This window comes from Lagenorhynchus albirostris, chromosome 19 (genome assembly GCF_949774975.1).
Source record: "Lagenorhynchus albirostris chromosome 19, mLagAlb1.1, whole genome shotgun sequence".
Lineage (NCBI taxonomy): Eukaryota > Metazoa > Chordata > Mammalia > Artiodactyla > Delphinidae > Lagenorhynchus > Lagenorhynchus albirostris.
Genome location: NC_083113.1, coordinates 45,724,128 through 45,740,155, shown reverse-complemented (window position 1 = coordinate 45,740,155; position 16,028 = coordinate 45,724,128). Strand labels below are relative to the sequence as shown.

Sequence of the window (16,028 nt, the reverse complement as noted above, 5' to 3'; positions counted from 1 at the left end):
CGGGGCTGCTGGTGTACCTGACATGGAGATGGCATTCTCTCTCCTCTGGATTGGGACCTTTGCTCTGTTCAATATCTCTATCAACAAAGTCACGGGAAGATGGTTGGGTCGAGACAGCCGTTGTGGGCCTGGAACACCCAGACCCCGCTTTGTACTGAATAGAGGGGGCGTCCTTTCCTTGCTCCCAGGCACCCCCACCCCCATCAAAGGGTGTCTGTCACGCAGGCGGTCGTGGGATGTTCTGGGGCAGTGGGAGGAAGCGGCTGGGAGTTGAGGAGTGCCCACCTCCTTCCCGTCCGCGAGGAGGCTCTCTTTCAGGGCGCGCATTTCCTCCCGGAACGCCCTGAGCTGCTCCTCTTTAGCGGCCAGCACCTCGAGGTCCCGCTGGTGCTGCTTCTGCCACTGCAGCACCTGGTTGCTCATGTCCTCCAGCTTTTTGTCGAAGGCCTGCACCTGCTCGGTAGCGCACAGTGAGGAGGGAGACCCCAGCTTGCCACCCTGACCCTGGAGGACCCACGACAAGGCGGGAGGGCGCTTTCTCTGGGAGGTTCATGAGGGAGTGTTTTATTTCCAGCGGCCAGCAGAGGGCGCCCCTGCTCTGATAGTTGCCGCCTTCTTGAAGCTCCCAGAGCCCAGCAAACGGGAGGGCACTTGTTAGCCGAAGGGACCGGCTCAGTGCGAAGTACACAGCTGTGGGGCAAGAAGAGGCCTTGGGGCCCTGGGCAGGACGGCAGCCGGGGCCCCTGGCCGCTCCTCACCTCTAGCTCACTCTGCTGCTGGAAGCCCTGCAGTTTTTTTAACTCCACATTCAGCTTTTTCATCCTCTCCTCGTAAGCAATGACTTCCTCTTCCAGCTGAATCTTCCTGTCTTGGGCCTGTGTCAGAATTTGGTGAAGACTCTTTGTCTCTGAGGTCGAATGACTGAGCTTTGGTAAAGACAAAGGGTTGGGGGGAGAACGGCTGTCATTGCGCTTGGGCCTCTGTGCTGAGTCCTGAATGGAGAAGGGTTCCACCAGTCCCACAGCCCCTACTCTCTTCTGCCCAGGGTGGCACAGACACACCTGGTCCTGGTCACCTCGCCTAGAGTCCCAGGGAGGGGTGAGAAGTGACAACGGTCAGTCTTCTGCATCTCCCCTGCCCCTCTCCCGTTTCCTCTCTTTCCAATTCTATGAGCTCATCAGCCAGGCATGATTAGCACAGGGATGCGGCATGAATTTCCCTGAAAAATCCAGGTCTTGGGAAAACCTTGCCCCTGGGTCACCCATGGGCAGAAAGACTTGTTAGATTTGGCCTCTATCCCCCTCTTCCCCAAAGCCTCACTAGGGAGAAGCAGGCCTTCTCTGGACAGACATCCCAGCCAATGCAAGGGTTTGCAGATGGCCTTGGTGACAGCCAGTTATGCAGGAAATTGACTCCTTCACCTTTCAAGCTGCTGGGATAACTTGGATATTAAACAGCCCCGGAGATGAGAGGGTGTAGCCCACCTTATCCAGGGCCTGTGTTAGGTCGTCTTGGCAGGAGGCTGACTTCCGGCATACCTCCTCATAGACATCTTTACTGACCGTGGTCTGGAGGTATTGCTTCTCTTTCGCCGCAGCCTTGTCCAGCTGAATCTGCAGACTCGCCATGGTCTCCTTCTGAAGGATTATCTTTAGGGAGGGGGAACATAACTGTCAAGGTTCATGGCCGTGGAGGCATCCTCTGTGTCCACAGATGGACAGGCACAGGGCTCTCTCCTCCCTGCACTAACTACCTGCCCAGCAGACTGTGATAATGCCCACTTCCCCTCACTGTTGGAAGAGGAAGAGCTGCCTTTCCAGGTTCTTCTGCACCCCTCTCCCACACTTCCTTTCTAGATAGCATGTCTTCCCAATACAAGGAGTACTGGAAGTACTGGGCCATGATGTGTCAAATACACGAGAAGTCCCTTTCACAGACTCCGCAGCCTTTGACGTGTGCCAGCCAAGCATGGGTCCTACATTTGTGACTGGATGGTTTCTGTTAATAGTTAACTGTCTCATGGTTAGGGTTAGGGTTAGGATTAGTGTTAACTTGGAATCCAATTCTAGGTTAGGAAACATGATGCAACATTTCAGTGGTATGCATTATGCCTCAACTCCTGACATAATCCACTAGACTTGATGCACCATGAAAGCAGGACTGTGTGTGCTTTCTTCATCGCTGTATCCCCACTACCTGTAGCTCAGAGCATGGCATATAATAGGTGCTCACTAAATATACTAAATGATTTATTTGGACTGAATGAAATAGTGCATTGGGCAATACTAGGGATGAATTGGACATATAGTTCCGACAGAGTGTGTTTAAAATTGAAATATGGACTACCGATGAAAGGAAATGCAGTTTAGAATGCAAAACTAAGCCTCTTTCTAATGGCTGTTTCCATTGATTCAAAAAGTCTGTTATATGTGGGGCATGCTTTTAAAAAATTGAACATGCTTACACACACATAAACTCCTCCAGCCTCTGGATTCCCATCAAAGGAATTCTGAAATTAGTGCTTCTAGTTGCACATTTACATAACTCCCTTTCTTTTGGCAAATGTGATAACAGGCCTATATTAAATACTTAGGCAGTATTCCTTATATTGAAAGCAGTTCCTTGGGGATTTGAGTGATTCAGGCCTCAACTCTGGATCCCACTAGAGGAGAGATTTATATCCCTGAGTGACAAAACTCCAGAAACATCAGTGCCTCAGACCTCTGCTGTTTAATATGGCAGCCACTAGCCACATGAGACTATTTACATTTCAATAAAACTAAAATTAAACTTATAAATTCAGTTCCTTAGTCATACTAAGCCATATTTCGAGCAGTCAATAGCCATATGTGGCTAGTGCATATAGTATCAGGTAACTCTAATCTAGAACTTTTCCATCATCACAGAGAGTTCTATTGCGTAGTGCTATTCGTACACTTAGAATGGTCATAGTATTTTAAGATGAACTCTTTATTATGAAGGACTCAGAGCTGCTTGGTCTCTCATTTATAATTCAAGAGACTACCTAATCAAGATGCTGTATTTTTTTCTTGTCCAGAAATATGGAATGGGCTCATTTGGGGCAAGTATTGCCATTCAGGATGAAGGGAAAGAGGTCAGGTGGCAGAGCCAGATGATCCAAGTTCAAATATTGCTCCATCCCATCACTTACCAATTAGTCAGTCTGAGCCTCAGCCTTTCTCTCCTCTGTAAACCAGCAGATGCAAGGCATGCCAAGGACTTAAGTAGACGGTCAGTAAATGATGACTGAATGTGAGCACAGTGCCTCACGTACATTAGATGCCATTTACTCCTTTTGTCTTTATTCGTGTAATGAAATATAACCGTGTCCCCTTTCATCCCATTTTTGTGCTTTGGGACTATTTTTGGAAGTGTTCCCTAGCAAATTGCCCCGAACAATGGGCTCACTCAACTCTGGTCTAAAATGCAACTCTGGAAGCCTTGATGCCAAAGCCCAGATGGTTTGGGGCTCCACCAGATATTAAATAAGACCTTCTACATGTGGAAGAAATACTTCTTGGCCAGCAAGTGGGTGACACTTCAGGAGGGAAGTGGGGGCTCCGGTGCCCCAGAATGCACATGGGCTGGGCAGTTAGTGGCATTTCTGTGATGGAGGAGAGCTAGGTGCCAACTTCAGGTCAAGGGTCATAGGGTTCAAATTTCTCACCCCCTTGGGGTTTCTGTCTACTCACCTTACGAGTCAGCTCCTGGTTGATTTGCTGGGTGCTGTTTTGTTTGCAGAGAGAGGAATCCAGTTGCGCAGAACATTGCTTTAACTGTGATTTGAGATTATCATTTTCCTCCTCCAACTTTCTCAAATTCTCCTTTGACTGCTCCCCAATTAAGGAAACAAAGCCCAGATGGAGGTGTTATCTTAGACTCCTGCAGAAGCCCCTCCTTCTGCCCTCACACACAGCTCCACCTTGCACCCCATGTATCTCAGGCCTTCTCTGCCCTCCTCACTTGTCTTTCTCACCCTCCCTCCCTTCTCTCCTGAAGTCTGAGCACCCTCAGCCTCTGTATCCCACCAGGCCCAGCTGGGCTCAGGTCTGGCCTTGGATTCTTAATCCCGAGGCTTCCCAGATTCTCCTCACCATCTTTTCTTTCTTTTTTCCTTCCTGTCGGAATATCTCGAGCTCTTGCTGCAGTAGCTTCTCCTGCTCTTTACTCTTTTTCAGCTGCTCCTGTTTCTCCTCCAGCAACCTGGTTTCCTCCTGAAGCTGTTCTTCTAGACTGCATTTGGAGGAGGCTTGCTTCCTGTTCTGAGAAAACAAACACGGGGCTGCAAGTCAGGCACCATATTTTTGCGGAGAAAACCCCCAGCTCAGACAACTGTGCACAGGGATGGCTGAAATAAATATGAGGCTTCCCTGGTGGTGCAGTGGTTGAGAGTCCGCCTGCCGATGCAGGGGACACGGGTTCGTGCCCCGGTCCGGGAAGATCCCACATCCCACATGCCGCGGAGCGGCTGGGCCCGTGAGCCATGGCCGCTGAGCCTGTGGCGTCTGGAGCCTGTGCTCTGCAACGGGAGAGGCCACAACAGTGAGAGGCCCGTGTACCGCAAAAAAAAAAAAAAAAAAAAAAAAAAAAAAATGAGGACAACTCCTTGGTTATTTAGCGTGTTTAATAAAAAAGTTTCCTCTTAGGTTCAGCAATAGTTTTTCTTTGTTCAATTAGAAATACCAACTTATTTTATTTATAGATCCAGGTCCCACTTACTTACCAAGTCTTTCCACATAAAATACTCTCTGAATAAATTTTTAAAAATCTTAGAAAAGCACAAAAGGAATAATTCAAAGTTAAAAAACTTTAAATCGACTGAGAGGATAGCTTTTGAGTCCTAGAAAAAGAAATAATATTGTCGTTTGACTGTTTTTAAGCTTGGCCCCTGAAAATGCTTATTATTGGTTGTGGGAACTGGAGCTGCCTGGCTGGCTTAGCATTCTAAAACAAATTCTGGACAAGTAGTTTGCAATGGATTGGTGGTGGCATCTTCCCAAATAAAGAGCAATGCAATTTTTTTTTTTGGCCACACCGCTCAGCTTGTGGGATCTTAGTTTCCCGACCAGGGATTGACCCAGACCCTTTGCAGTGAGAGCTCGGAGTCCTAACCACTGGACGGCCAGGGAATTCCCAAGAGCAATGCATTTAATCTGAAACAGAGCAAATGCTTGAGCTGGCTGCCTACTTGCCCTCCACACCTGGTGTTGAATGTGATTTATACGATCTAGCAGGTCATTCAGTTTTACATCCTGCTCAGTCACTGTCTTCTGAAGCTGCCTCTTTTCCTTCTCTGAAATTTCAAGCTTTCTGGAGAACTCAGATAATTCTGATGTCAGCTCCTCTATCCGTTTCCTAAAGCAAAATGGCAAAAACAGGTGGATGGACTTCAGGGTCCACGTCGGTTGGACTGTGGGCTGCCTGCCCGGGGCTTGCTACCCAACTCCTGGGCAGCATCCCACAGGGTCCCAACTGGCTTACGAGGGACAGAGACTCTGTCTGGAGGGGAACCTGTGGTACCTGCTGGGCGCGAGTTCCTCCTCTGCCATTAGGGAATCCTTCTGCAGCTTCTGAAGTTCTCTCCGGAGCTCCTGGATGGTCTCTGCCTTCTGCTTCTCCAGGCAAATGCAGCTTTGCAGTTTCCTATGGCAATCCTCCAGGTTACCCTTTGCCAGAATGGCTTCTTCTTTATATTGGGCTGCTTGCTGAGCTGCAGAAGACAGGAGATAGCCCGGGGCATGTCCATGTGTGAAGGGAGTATGTGTGAAGATCAGACTCTCAAATGAGACCAGTTAAAAAGTCTGTTCCTTGGGGCTTCCCTGGTGGTGCAGTGGTTAAGAATCTGCCTGCCAATGTAGGGGACACGGGTTTGAGCCCTGGGAAGATCCCACATGCTGTGGAGCAACTAAGCCCGTGTGCCACAACTACTGAGCCCGAGCTCTAGAGCCTGTGAGCCACAACTACTGAGCCTGCATGCCACAACTACTGAGCCCACGTGCCACAACCTACTGAAGGCTGTGCACCTAGAGTCCGTGCTCCACAACAAGAGAAGCCACTGCAATGAGAAGCCTGCACACCACAATGAAGAGAAGCCCCTGCTCACTGCAACCAGAGAAAGCCTGTGTGAAGCAACGAAGACCCAATGTAGCCAAAAAAAACAAAAGTCTGTTCCTTCATTCTGTGACTTACTTCAATTTCCAATCTGTCCTCATCTCTCTCTATCTCATTATCACTCCTAAGGAGCTCTGATAAATTATCTGTCTTCAACTACCCACCAGCCGTGAACTCCTTCTTGAATAAAATTAAACAAATTGAAATTGAAATTTCAAACAAGTTGAAATTGCTTGGTATCTCTTCTGCAACTCATCCTGTCATTGAAGACAAATCCTGACCCTCATAGAGTTTAGAGTCTAGTGAGGGAGCTGACATAGAGAACACAGTAATGTTAAACTCACACTGACTGTGAACTCAGGAAGGAGGACCAAAGCGGGGAAGTACAGTTGGAGATGGACTTATGGAGGAACAGAGGCTGAGCTGGGCCTTAGAAGAAGGAGAAGAAAGGGAATTCTCGGGGTGGGGGGCACAGTGAAGGGAATGGGGAGGGCATGTGGGAAGATGATGGGAAGATTTCAGCTTAACTGGAAAGGAAAGTGGGAAGGAATGGTGAGAGACAGAATTGAGGAAGTGGATGGACTAGAGGGGGTTTTGGAGGACGCTGAAAGCCTGAGAGAAATGTTTAGACATGATTTAGTGGGTTCTTGAGTAGGGACCTGCCATAAAGGAAAGAGTGCTTTAGGAAAATTGGAATGGATTAGAATGGAGAAAGACTTCTGACAATATCCTTTTAGCCCACGTCCTTGCCTCCACTGGGTATGAAGGAGTAAGGTGCTTACTGGGGTTTCTCTACACCAAATATCTCCCCACTTCCGGTAGCTTCTCCTATCATTTCTACTTAAATATCACTTTTCTCTCCGTTTTTTTAAGCCTGGGATACTGGAAGAAAGATGGTGTCACTACGGAGATAATTATACACCCGGAAGAAGGGAGGAGGATTTTTTTTAATAGGGAAGAGAGTAGGTTCAGCTTTGGGAATGTTGGGTTAGTGGGGAAGGTGGGTTGGTCAGGTGGAGCTAGTCTCTAAAGACAAGACTGACCAGGTGCCAAGTCAGGGCTGGGGCTCTAGGCATTGGAGTCACCTGCAGAGAAATGCAGCTACAAGGAGCAGAGGCGCTCACCAAGGAATGAGTGTAGAGAGGAGAGAAGAGGGCAGAATCTTAGAGATGGGTGACCACTGTCAGGGCAGGAGGAAAAAGAGGAAACAGTGGTGAGATTTATGGAAGAACAAGGGACCTGTTGTGTCTCCAAAGCTAATAAACAACCGTTGAGGTGCGGGGGACCAACAGTGTGGACACCCAGAGAGTTAGAGGAGGGCGAGGAAGACGTGCTTTGGACCTTCTTTTTTTCCCCCAAATTGATACATCACTCACATAACATAAAATTTATCCTTTTAAAGTGTACAGTACAGTGGTTTCTAGTAGCCTCACAAAGTTGTGCAACCATCAACATCTAATTCCAGGACATTTTTATCACTCAAAGGCAACCCCATTTCCAAGGCAAGAAGTTACTGGTGACTTCTGAGAAAGCACTTTGGGCAAAGGAGCAAGGACACAACCCACACTGCAAGCAAATGTGTGTGTAGACCAAAAAAGGAGAGTGTTAAAAACCAGGGAAGGAAGAAATGAATGGTGTGACAAAGGTCCCAGAGAAGGTGGAGAGGAATGTGGTACAAAGAAGCAAGGTACAGAGCCCTGTGCTCTCCGTGGTGAGGAAAGGAGAGGACCTTCAGCTGAGGCTGCAGAGAAAACGGTGGGCGTGTGAGAGCAGTGGTCTGCCTTCCCAACCCGAGCACCTGCTGTGTGATGGGGGCTTCAGAGAAAAGGTAAGGTTGGGGTGAAGGAAGGAGCTTAGAGGGCGGTCCTAACTGCTGTGAGATGAGATGAGATCATGAGGAGATCGGAGTGAGAAAGCGGTGAGGGAGAGGGACACGGCCATTTGGGGAAAGGAGGGGGCTGCTCTGGCCCCATGGGTTGGAGTGTGTGGGGACAGTGCTTGCCCGGGGGCCTCACCAGCCAGCCTGTGCTGCTGTTTGGCATCTTCAAGACAGTCCTTCAGCTTCTTGATCTCAGCTCCCAGGTGCCCATACTCGGCCTTGCACTTATCCCGTCTCTCCTCCTGGATGGCAACTTCGAGTTCTCTTGTCATGCATTGCTGCTTCTCCAACTCCATCTCCTTTTTTACGAGGGTGTTCTTAACCTGCGCCAGGTCCTTCTCTAGCTCCTGCAGCATCTCATCTTTCTCCTGGAGGAGCTGAGGAAAGCAAAGTGTTAATGCTGATAGAGGCCTGAGCAGCGGCAGGGCGAAGTCAGTTAGAGATTGTCTTGAGACCTCTTCCAGCCACCGTCTTCTCTTGCCTGGATGTTGCAATAGCCTCCACCTGGGCTCCCTGCCTCCCTGTAGCAGTCAGAGTTGGGCTTTTACAAATGCGAGTCAGATCTTGTTATGTCTCTGTTCAAAACCTCTACTGGGTCCATCTCAGTTAGAAAAAGACCAAAGTCCTTACAACGACATCCCGGGACGCTCATGATCTGGTTCTTGGCTACCTGTCTGACCTCACCTCTTGCCGCCCCACCCTCTCTGCTTCCGAGCTGACTCCCACCTGAGGGCACTCGCCCTTGATCTTGCCTCTGCCTGGAATATTCTTCAAGACTTTGGCCTGGGTGGCCCCCTTACTTCATTCAAATGTCTGCCCAAATGTCACCTTATCAAAGAGGCCTCCCCCGACCACTCTGGGGAAAACAGCCACCAAGCTGTTTTAGGAATTCATTAGTACCTAACATTTTATTGTATATTAGTTTTATTTGTTTGTCTCTAAAGACTGGAATGTAAGCTCCATGAACGTAGGGATGGCACATGTTTTATTATATTCTTATGCCTAGAAGAGTGCTTGGCATATAATAGGATCTCAAAAGTATCTGTTGAATGAATATATGAGTGACTCGAAGCTGCTTATCCAGACTCCTTGCTGCTTCTTCAACATCTCTCCAAATACCTCCATTTTGACTGGTGAATCACCTCCAGACCTTGAAATAGGAAGTTTGAATGACCAGCCACTCAAATCAATTGGATTATTTCTACTAGCTCTGATAAAAGTTTAGAGTTGAAACAGTACTGACTACAAAAACTTGCGCTGGTTTCAGTCTTTCTGCCCTTGGTTCCAGTCTTACGCTTTTCTAGGAGCTTGATTTACGTTGGTAACTACAGACCTTCTAGGGCATATTTCCACTAATATTTTCAAACTGCCTGGTTTGCATATTTGTAAGTTATTTGTAATTAAAGAATTGAAATTCACATGAAATTGTGAATAAGGCTACACATTATTTTATAGCATTTCTTTCTACTCTTAGGCATAAACAAAAGCATAAGGGAATAATACGAGCGTGTCCCAAACTCACTATTGCAGGGCTGGGGAAGAACCCCTTTCTTACACAGAGTCCACATCTCTATTAAGGCTCCTGATGTTTTATTTATTTATTACGTGCCATGAGAAATTCCAAGGAAGAGCTCAGAATTGCCCCTGGGCCTGAAGCACCGCAGTCTCACTGCGCATGTATGGGTGCTCCCCAGCAATCACAGCGAGTGTGGGGCCACAGAGCCCGCCTCTGCCGAGGCCTGGCCTCACAGGGCCCTGCTGGCAGTTCCAACCACGGAGCTCCTCGCCTTACCTTGTCTTTCTTCAAACCGAGCTTCTGGGTCTCAGTGAACTGCACCTGTAGCTCCTGCAGTCGCCGTTGCAGGATGACGACCTCCTTGTCCTTCCTCTCCAAGCGGGCAGATGTCTCTTCCCGCAGCCTGTGCAGGTCCAGCTCCAGCTTCAACATGTCTGCAGCGGGACAAGACAGAGCGCTTCTTGCTCAGAGCGGGGCTCCGGCTTCCTTGGCTGCCTACCCTCTGCTGCAGCCCGCTGGCCCACGGTTTACCCTCCATGATGCTTTTCTTCTCTTCTGACACGGCTTCTAGCTCCGTGCGCAAATCCTTCACGAGGTTCTGGTACTCCTCCACGTGCGAGCACTGGCTGTCTTTCTGCTCCTGCAGGTGCTTCAGTATCTGCGCAGATGGAAGAGCAGGGCAGGGTGAGGACATGGGGGAAGAAAGCTTTATAGAATTCTGAGTGTCCAGAACAGGCAAATCCGTAGGGACGGAAAGCAAAATAGTGGTTGCCAGGGTTTGCGGGAGGGGGGATGGGGGGGTGACTGCTCGTGGATATGGGTTTCTTTTTGGAGTGATGAAAATGTTCTGGAATTAGTGGTGCTGTTGCCTAACTTTGTGAATACACTAAAAACCAATGATTGTACACTTTATTTTTATTTTATTTTATTTTTTTAAACATCTTTATTGGAGTAAAATTGCTTTACAATGGTGTGTTAGTTTCTGCTTTATAACAAAGTGAATCAGCTATACATATACATATGTCCCCATATTTCCTCCCTTTTGCATCTTCCTCCCTCCCATCCTCCCTATCCCACCCCTCTAGGTGGTCACAAAGCACCAAGCTGATCTCCCTGTGCTATGCGGCTGCTTCCCACTAGCTATCTATTTTACGTTTGGTAGTGTATATATGTCCATGCCACTCTCTCACTTCGTCCCAGCTTACCCTTCCCCCTCCCCATGTCCTCAAGTCCATTCTGATTGCACACTTTAAATGGTGAGTTTTCTGGTATGTCAATTATATCTCAATTTAAAAAGTAAAAAGAGAGTTAAAAAAGAAAGGACATGGCAGACTTCTTCTCATGCCCACACGGAATGGAATGTGCACAAAAGGAGCCCCCTCTTCCTCCCTGTAACACTCAGTGTCATTGATAAGACACCTACTGTGTGCCAGGCACTGTGTGCACTGTAGGTGCTGCAAATGACACAGACACCAATTCTTAACCCCAGGGAGCTGACCTTCTGGTGGGATGAGACAGACAAAGAGCGTAAAGTAGTGACTTACAGAAAACAAAAGTTGATAAGTGCTATGGAAGAAACAGAACAGCAAAAGGGGAATGGAGCTGTATGGGGCAGGCAGGGGCGAGGCTGTGGGTTACAGTTTTAAATAGGATAGATGGGTTGGCCTCACTGAGAAGGTGGCCTCTGAGCAGGCACTTGCTGGAGGTGAGGGCGTGAGCCATGTTGAGGTATCTGAGGGACGAGCTCTGCAGTTGGGGGAGCAGGCAGTGCTAGCTGATGACAAGGCCCTGGGGGCAGAACATGCAGGAGGCCATGTGGTTAGAGTGGAGTGAGTGATGGAGAGAGAAGGAGGAGGAGAGGAGGTGAGGAAGTTAGGGGGTAGTCACATCACAGAGGGCTCTTAGTCCCTCAGCAAGAACTTTGGCTTCTACCCTGAAGGAGAGGGGAAGGGGCTGTAACCAGAGAAACCAGGAAGGAACACGTACACGTGGCCAAGAAGGAACAATTAGTTGTCTGGGCATCAGGGGATGCTGGGGAGATAGTTATGTGATTTCACAGTTGACAATGAAGGAGGGTTGCAGCAAGAAGACAGAGGGGGACAGCTGGAGAAATGCAGGGCAATCACCGTCTGACCTGGGTGTGGGCCCTACAGCGACTCAAAGGCCCAGTGTGTGCCAGGCCAGCTGAGGGAGGAGAGGACAGCTGGCACTAACTGTGGTGTGGGTAGTTCTAGCCTGAACAGAATGTTCAGACAATGTGAAGGCTTTGGGTAGGATATACAAAATGGTGGGTGAAAGTGGATTCTGTTTCTTGAGGAAGTCTGTATCATTTTAAAAAATGGAGTATTAAAGAAGAATTTGTGTTTAGTAGATACAGTTTCAGTTTCGCAAGATGAAAAAGTTCTAGAGATTTATTGCACAACAATGAGAATATACTTAACACAACTAACTGTACACTTAAAAATGGTTAAGACGGTCAATTTAATGTTATGTGTTTTTTACCACTATAAAAAATTAAAAAGTGAGGGAGAAATAAAGACATTTCTCAGACAAAAGGAAAACAAACATGGAGTGTATGAGATCTTGCTGTAGGTCAGGATGTGAATAACATGGGACTGACTTTTAAAATAAATATTGACAGATGTACAAGGAAGAGCTCCAAAGTTCATCCAAACCTTGTGGGATCAGAAAGTCCTGGAAAAAGAAGCATCTCCACTCCCCAGCTAGAGGATCCCTTGGAGAGCTGATGTGTTGACTCTCTCTGCCACTCCGCTTTGCCACTATTTCAGCATCAGCATGGCCTCGTGTGGCTGGCTTTGCCTTGTACCTCGAGTTCAGGCATGACTGACTTCAGACCTCCTAGAAGGGACCCTAACCTAGTTTTCACTGTCATATTTGTTGGTCAAATCGTGTGATTTGTTTCCATGGTTTAAATGCTTATTCATTATTAGAATCAACTTTTGAGATGGCTTTGAATTTTGAAAACATAAGAGTTTTTTTTTAAAGGGAGTGGATTTGAATTAATAATCTTCCCTAAATTTGTTGCTTTTCAACTCCAGCCAGAAACTAGAAGGCTGGATGGTTCTTTTGAAGCTAGCAAGCCAAAAGGAGCCTCTGTCTTGTTTAGATGTACCATTGGATGTGAGTTAAGAGACAGGTGCAATTCCAAAATTCAATTCCAAAATCTAATCATGCCAGACGCACTCCTTGGGGGCGTGGCATACATTATATACACGATCCTTGTGGCAGGGCTAATCGAAGTGACACAAATATAAAATAAAATGTAAAATGTAGTATAAATATTTTAACAAGTAGGAGAACCCAGAATCAAACCCAACTCGGCCCAATCCTACCAGGCACACATAAGCAAAAGTTCTCCCACCTTTTTGATGTCTTCACAATCTTCTGAGGAGCTAGAGGGATGTCGGTGGGTGGCTGTATAGGAAGCAAAGTCTGCTTGTAATTTTATCAAAGCCTCTTCACGCTCCAGAACCTGCAACCCAGCACAAGTCAGTTATGCTGGATGATCAATGCAACTGGCTTATTACTAGTGCTATTTTTGCAGGGTGTTCCTTTCTCAGCCCAAGTTTGTTGCAGCATTATATAATTCATATTATATAAACTAAGGAGAAGGAATTATGTTCTCAATCTTATATCAAGGTTCACTAAGGCATAGACAGTGATTTGTCTCAAGTCCGTCAATGGCCACATTTTGGACTCCCTCTTGATCCTCTGTGCAGTCCAGTTTATGAGGCAGAAGAAGATTCTTTGGAGGCTGTGACGGAAAGACGTACTGAATCTCTCAGAAGATAGGATTCAAAGTTCAAGAAATAAAGAAGGAAGTTTCTTTTGGAGTGGGTGAATGTGTACGTGTTTTTTAAAATTAAAAAAATATGAAACTTTTGTTCTTGTTTGTTGAAAATAATTCACATAGAACCCAAGCATTGAAAATAAGAAGTGAGACTCTCCTATCCACTTATTGTCCCCTATCTCACTTCTACTAAGGGGGAGGGGGCACTATTGGCAATTTACAGTATATACTTCTATATTACGATCAAAGACTTTAAAAAACAAAAGTGGGATTGAACTATACATAAGATTCTGCAACTTTTTCTCAACAGTGTATCGCAAATATCTTCCATGCAGCCCTTACAGATCTGCTTAATCTTTTTCCTTGGCTGTGTATTATTCCATAATATGGATAGCTCTTTAATCATTTCTCTTAATCTCTTTAACTATTTCCCTACTGATGGACACCCTGGTTGTTGCGTGAGATTTTAAGTCTCTTTAGAATCTTAGTGTGGGTTGGGGGATGCATACCATGGAGAATATGAACAAGAGGCAGGGACATGAATATGTAAGACATTTGAGGAGTACTGGAAAAGAGATTACTTTAGGTGACTCTTTTCCCCTCCTCTCTTTCCTCATGGCTTTATTTTGGGTCTCTTGGGAAAATGTTCTAGAAGGAGACACTTACCAAAGCGTTACTGCAGGCTAGCTTATTTCGAAGTTCCTTTATTAGATCATCCTGCTCAGAGACCTTCTGCCAGACTTCAGATAGTCCTTTCAGGGTCTCCTGATGCTCTTGAATCATGCAGGGAGAAGTGTATATATGCACCTTTGAATGATCACCATTACTCTTGGGCTCCTGGGATATTTAAAAATAATAGGTTGATTTTGTTCATAATTTTCGAGTCAATTTCAATATGCCATGAACATGGAAGATCTCTAGACCTGTATTCTAAAAGTTTATATTCATATATGTGAATCAGAGCTTCCTTAACAAAAGAAAAAAATTAAGTGCACACACGGTAAAAAGTTCAAAGCGTTCACAAGAGAATACACTGAAAAGTCAGTCTTGACCCTCCATGACACAGGTCCCCTTTTCCATGACGGTCTGTGTTCCCAGTTTTTTGTATATCCTTCTGGGGATAATTTATGCATATTTATATATGCGTATATGTATAAGTATATAACCCCCTACTCTTCCCCTACCAAATGAAAGCCTTCTGCATACTATTCTAAACATTGTGTTTTCACTTGGCCACTTATTTAGGATATTTTCCATATTGCTGTTTGTGGATCTATCTTACTCTTCTTTTAAAATTAATTTCAAACTGCACGAGTAATACACACACACATATATATGTAATCTTTCTAAAACATTGTAATATTACAGGCAAGTCTAAATTTCTCTTTGACCACCACCTCTAATCCCATACTTGCTGCATTCTCCAGAGATGACAATTTGTGCATATCCTTCTAGAACTTTCTATACATTTACATACATATAAATGAATATTGTAGAATACATATATTATTTTGTCTTTTTGAAACATTTTTTTTCTCAACAAGATGCCTTAGAAATTTATCCATGTTAGTACATGTGCTTTTATCTTGCTCTTTTAAATTGCTTTTAAATATGTTTATCCAGTCTTCTATTGATGGGAATATATGTTGCTTCCAAGTTTTTTCTAAAACGAAGCTGAAATAAATATTTTTGCACATAAATCTTTGAGTACCTATTCTAGTTTATGTATAGATTAAATTTGTAGAAGTAGTAATCTATTTAAATTGGATCTATTTAAAACTTTGATATTGCACAATTGTCCTTCAAAGAAAACATACCAATTGACACTCTCATCACCATGAATATGGCTCTTTTCCTAGAAGTGCATTTTTTTAAAAAATGTCTTTCTCTAGATCATCTGAAATCATGCATGAAGGTTACTACCTGTTCACTGGTCTGCACTAATAATGGGGTGAACTGACGCAGACAGGCAAAAAAGAGCAAAAAGTCCTAGTTTGGATGGTAGATACTTTCTCCATTAAACTGTCTCCCTAACTGGGCTTTTTCAGGCAAAGTTAGAAATAGTTCATGTTCACTGAGCAAGAAAGCTGCCCATGAGTGTATAAATAATTCAGTGTCTATGTGGAAAAAGGAATGGAAAACAATAAAAAAGTTAAGAAACAGTAAGATGATACTCTCATTATGTATATATAAAATATATATATATGTGTGTGTGCATTATATATATATATGTATGTGTATATTCCAGGTGGACTAAAGCTAAAAACATAAAAATACAAAATTATAAAAGTGCTAGGGCTTCCCTGGTTGTGCAGTGATTAAGAATCCGCCTACCAACGCAGGGGACACGGGTTCGAGCCCTGGTCCAGGAAGATCCCACATGCTGTGGATCAACTAAGCCCACGTGCCACAACTACTGAGCCTGCACTCTAGAGCCTGCGAGCCACGACTACTGAGCCCACGTGCCACAACTACTGAGGCCCGTGCACCTAGAGCCCGTGCTCCGCCACAAGGGAAGCCACCGCAATGAGAAGCCCGCGCACCACAAGGAAGAGTAGCCCCCGCTCACCGCAACTAGAGAAAAGCCCACGCACAGCAACGAAGACCCAACACAGCTAAAAATAAATAAATAAAATAAATAAATTTTTAAGAAGTGCTAAAAGACAATATAAGATAAACTTTTGCAATTT

At 45.7% G+C, this 16,028-nt stretch overlaps 1 protein-coding gene across 1 annotated transcript in view; it reads right to left on the bottom strand.

Annotated features, from left to right (window-relative positions):
* PMFBP1 (polyamine modulated factor 1 binding protein 1) overlaps window positions 1-16,028 on the bottom strand; it is a 47,482-nt gene that overhangs the window by 6,659 nt on the left and 24,795 nt on the right. The window contains exons 6-17 of the mRNA XM_060129808.1: window positions 14,005-14,175; window positions 12,910-13,020; window positions 10,059-10,185; window positions 9,804-9,961; window positions 8,148-8,388; window positions 5,542-5,731; window positions 5,223-5,376; window positions 4,116-4,283; window positions 3,714-3,851; window positions 1,485-1,649; window positions 759-926; window positions 286-453 (exon numbers count right to left, since the gene is read on the bottom strand). Coding sequence (XP_059985791.1) covers window positions 286-453; window positions 759-926; window positions 1,485-1,649; window positions 3,714-3,851; window positions 4,116-4,283; window positions 5,223-5,376; window positions 5,542-5,731; window positions 8,148-8,388; window positions 9,804-9,961; window positions 10,059-10,185; window positions 12,910-13,020; window positions 14,005-14,175 — 1,959 coding nt within the window. The remainder of the gene's footprint in view (window positions 1-285; window positions 454-758; window positions 927-1,484; window positions 1,650-3,713; window positions 3,852-4,115; window positions 4,284-5,222; window positions 5,377-5,541; window positions 5,732-8,147; window positions 8,389-9,803; window positions 9,962-10,058; window positions 10,186-12,909; window positions 13,021-14,004; window positions 14,176-16,028) is intronic.